The 4,262-nt window shown below is 46.5% G+C and overlaps 1 protein-coding gene across 1 annotated transcript in view; it reads right to left on the bottom strand.

Annotated features, from left to right (window-relative positions):
- Nucleotides 1-4,262, bottom strand: part of Htt (huntingtin) — a 116,213-nt gene that overhangs the window by 22,495 nt on the left and 89,456 nt on the right. Inside the window, exons 48-49 of the mRNA XM_013023885.1 lie at nucleotides 3,511-3,688; nucleotides 2,192-2,287 (exon numbers count right to left, since the gene is read on the bottom strand). Coding sequence (XP_012879339.1) covers nucleotides 2,192-2,287; nucleotides 3,511-3,688 — 274 coding nt within the window. The remainder of the gene's footprint in view (nucleotides 1-2,191; nucleotides 2,288-3,510; nucleotides 3,689-4,262) is intronic.

Here is a 4,262-nt window from a genome sequence, read left to right as displayed (position 1 = left end):
AGGAGAGACCGTGAGACTCCTATCTCCAATAAACCACCAGAAAACCGGAAGTGGTGCTGTAGCTCAAGTGGTAGAGCGCTCGCCTTGAGCTGAAGAGCTGAGGGACAGCGCCCAGACCCAGAGTTCAAGCCCCACGACCGACAAAAAAAAAAAAAAAAAGAATTGGTGTCTTTAAGAAGTAACAGTAGCTGGGCACCAATGGCTCATGCCTGTAATACTAGCTACTCAAGAAGCTGAGATCTGAGGATCATGGTTCAAAGCCAGCCTGGGCAGAAAAAGCCATGAGACTCTTATCTTGAATAAACCACCAGAAAACGGGAAGTGGTGCTGTGGCTCAAGTGGTAGAGCGCTCGCCTTGAGCTGAAGAGCTGAGGGACAGCTCTCAGGGCCAGGGTTCAAGCCCCATTACCAACAACAACAACAACAAAAGTAGTAACAGTATATGGAGATGATTTTAAAAATACAAAACAAAAAAGCAAAAAACAGCTTCTTCCTCTGACTGCGATTAAATTAACAAGCCTGACAAGGGAGGGCATTAAGCCTAAGCACAATGACACCAGCGAGCATTAAGCAGGCAGCCAGCTCTCAAGGTCAGTGTTTCACGCTGCCTATACCTTTCTTATGTTAGCCAAACTGCAGAAGTTAGAATACATTGAACTGTGCTACTCAGCTAGAAAACAGTTAACACGGGAGGTGAATTTTTTCTTATTGTGTACTTATCAGTAAGAAATCATGAAATGACAAGGCTGAAGAAACTGTAGGAGTTCAAAACAAACTGAAGAGAGTTTGCCTGTGTACTGAAATCACACTGCTTATGGGTCATCATCCAAGTGCACAACTTGGAAAAGGAACTTGGAAAATTCTATACATGGGACTGAAGACAGAAAAACTGCATCTGTGACTGGCATTTCACACCTGTGAGGACAAAGGCACCTGCGAAGTATGCATACAACTCATGTTTACCAGTGGTACAACAGACAGACAGCTCCCAATGAAGCACATTTTTCTATTTTCTCTTTTGTTGGGGCGGGGGGGGGTAGGCCTGCACCGCAGCTGCAGGTGGTACTTCAGTACCTGGTATCAAGGCTCAGAAGGCCCCAGGATCTGGAGACTGGGAGAACAAGGAGTCCCAGGACCAGAATGCTGTGACTCTTATCACAGTGAAGCGGCCACCTAAGAACCAAGAGGGGCCGGCAGGAGTGGCCGCAGCGTGTGTCTGAACTAGCACTTTAAATGATGGGGATCTGAATGGCTTTCTGTAGAAGAAAAAATTTTTTCTTTTAAAGATCCACCAAAAGTTAGGAATGGTTGGGGCTGGGAAGGTGGCTCAGTGGTAGAGTGCTTGCCTTGCATGCATGAGGCCTTGGGTTCGATTCCTCAGCACCACATAAGCAGAAAAAGCCGGAAGTGGCACTGTGGCTCATGTAGTAGGGTGCTAGCCCTGAGCTGAAGAGCTGAGGGACAGTGTCTAGGCCTAGAGTTCAAGCCCCATAACTGACAAAAAAAAAAAAAAACAAACCTAAAAGTTAGGCATGGTGGGTGGTACATGCCTGTAATCTCAGTGCTCAAGAAGCTAAGGCAACTCAGGCTGGGCTACATATACAGCAGGACCCTGTCTGGAAAGAAAAAAAAATCCACCAAAAGAGATGGCTGAAATAGTCACGCAGGTAATAGTAAACCCTTTAGGTTTTTCCACTAATTTCAAGTTCCCTAGTGCTTCTATTTATCCATCTAGCAGTCAGTAAGCATTTGCTGGTCATTTACAAAAACCTATTAAGCTTGAATTCTGGGGGCACAAAGGAGGTGAGCATATCCCCTGCCCTCAGAAAGTTCAGAGTGATTTCGTATGCAAAGGGTAGAGATGGGGGCTTCCCAGGGCACTGGTGCAAAGCACGGAGACAGGGGCTGCTAGAACACTGGTGCAAAACCAACACAGAGGGAAAAAGGATTAGGGAGGGAAGCCGGAGGGTGTCGGCTGGGCTGGCAGGAGCACTAGACAGCCAGGGAAGAGGGCAGTGTCGAGGCTGAAGAGGGAACATAGTGCAGCCATGGCTGACACCCACCCCTTACGTTTATGATGACAAGCAGTTGAGAGAAGCAAGCTCTCAAGAGCTCACAATTTTCATTTTCTCTTCTATGAGTGACTTTCAAGCCCCCAAAGCAAGACAGATTTTTGTGTGACTAGACTTACTTTGTGTGTCTGAGTCCACCTTCTCCTCTCTGACAGTAGTTGGAGTGTTCAGTCTGCTTTCTGGACTGAGGAGCTGGTCTCCAGGCTGTACCACAACTAAAAGCACAACAAGCACTTTTGTCACTCTTCATTCTTAGACCTTTCCATCTGTGCAATCTCGAGAAAATTCATGGTACAGCTCATGTCAAATGAAGTTGAGAGCCGGGCGCTGGTGGCTCACACCTGTAATCCTAGCTACTCAAGAGGCTGAGATCTGAGGATCGCGGTTCAAAGCCAGCCCGGGCAGGAAAGACCGTGAGACTCCTATCTCCAATAAACCACCAGAAAACCGGAAGTGGCGCTGTAGCTCAAGTGGTAGAGCGCTTGCCTTGAGCTGAAGAGCTGAGGGACAGAGCCCAGGCCCAGAGTTCAAGCCCCACGACCGACCAAAAAAAAAAAAAAAAAAATGAAGTTGAGAGTTTCTAGAACCAATTTTAAGCAGAAAACACTAGACAATACCAGATTAGGTACTCATCTCTCTGATCGTTGAAGTACCGGGATTTAGACTTCTCAAATTTCTAATACTTGCCGTCTCTATCCTTAATGTTTAATCCTTAATGTTCACAGTTTATTATTGGTAAAGGCATCACTGTGGCCCCCAAGAAACCTAGCTTTTAAAAATTAATCCTTGGACCTTCATTTTCAAGTTCACTACAAATGCACAGATGAAAACAATTTAAACAATGAAACATCAAAACACCACTCTATAATGTTTAATTTGAAAATACAAAACTTCAAAACATCCACTAACATGTAAACTATAATGTCCAATTTTAAAAATTTTTGGTTAATGACCCTAGTCGAGGACACTATTCCTTGAAAAGAATGAGTCGCTTTTATTTTACAACTTATTAGTATTACAATGCAGTATAGAAACACACATTTCATCTCTAACAAAAAACAAGTCATCTTTTGAATATAATCTTATTAATCTCATAATCATCCAGAACGAAAAACATGAAACAGCCAATGAGAACCAGAAATCAAAAGGACATGAAACTTAGAAGTCTTTTTTGAAAGCTGGAACTCAAACTATAAACAAAATGACTTGAAAAGCACATTCAAACTAATTCCAGGAAAGATGCCAAGACTCTGAAGGTGAAGAGACGGAGCCTTGTTTCTAAAGGCAAGGTCACATTGTATTCACTTCCTCACCCCAAGTTGTAACTACTTCCTGGCCAATGGGCGGCACGGAGTAGAACTGTGTGTGCCTAGCCACATTGATGAATACCATCTCAGCAGAGCAAGGATCAAAACCCATTCAAGGACACATGACTTACTAGCTTCAAGGAGGAATCGCACACAGTGGATGAGGGAGCAGACGTGGGTCACGAACTCTGCAGAGGAGATCATACTGCAGAGGCCAGGAGCCTGCAGTGCCAGGCAGCAGCAGTCCAGCCCCGCTTGGAGGTCCAGACTCAGTGGGATCTGCTCGTGGACCAAGTGCCATGCCAGGGCCTGCAGAGAAGCACTGCGTCAGAGAATGCCCACCTGGCTCTGAGCCCTATCTAGGGAAGCAGTTCCACTAGCAGCTGTGAGGAGCCACTCAAGACGAGGATGCCAGAGGATCCTGCCCTTCCGGGGTGGCTCTCACCCCATGTCCTAGGCTGCCACCCTTAGCTCACTCACATCCAGCCCTGACCCACTCCCTGAAGTGTGAGGCTCTCCTCAATCCCGCCGCCTGTCCCTGCAGCCATGTGGGCACTTCTCTGGCTGCAGGGCATCTGTCCAGAGGCTCTATTTTGGGTCCCAAGTGCAGGGCTTGCTTTAGGCATAGCCATGAGGCTCAGGTTGGGGGTGTGGACTCTGGAGACAGCAGGACTGAAGCTCAAATGCTACACTGGCTACATCCTAGCTGAACAAACCTCTAGGCCTTGCTTTCCTCATCTGTGACGTGGGATCAGGGCTGGTGTGGGACCTGAAGGTGATAATACAGGTAAACTTGATCCTGCACACGCTGGACAGGGTGTGAGCACTTGTCCCCAGAAAGAGACCTGAAGGACAGGCTCACACTTACTTTTTTTTTTTTTTT

This window comes from Dipodomys ordii, unplaced genomic scaffold, assembly GCF_000151885.1.
Source record: "Dipodomys ordii isolate 6190 unplaced genomic scaffold, Dord_2.0 Scaffold71, whole genome shotgun sequence".
NCBI lineage: Eukaryota > Metazoa > Chordata > Mammalia > Rodentia > Heteromyidae > Dipodomys > Dipodomys ordii.
Note: the sequence above shows the minus strand (reverse complement) of the source record. Positions and strands in the feature narration are given on the sequence as shown.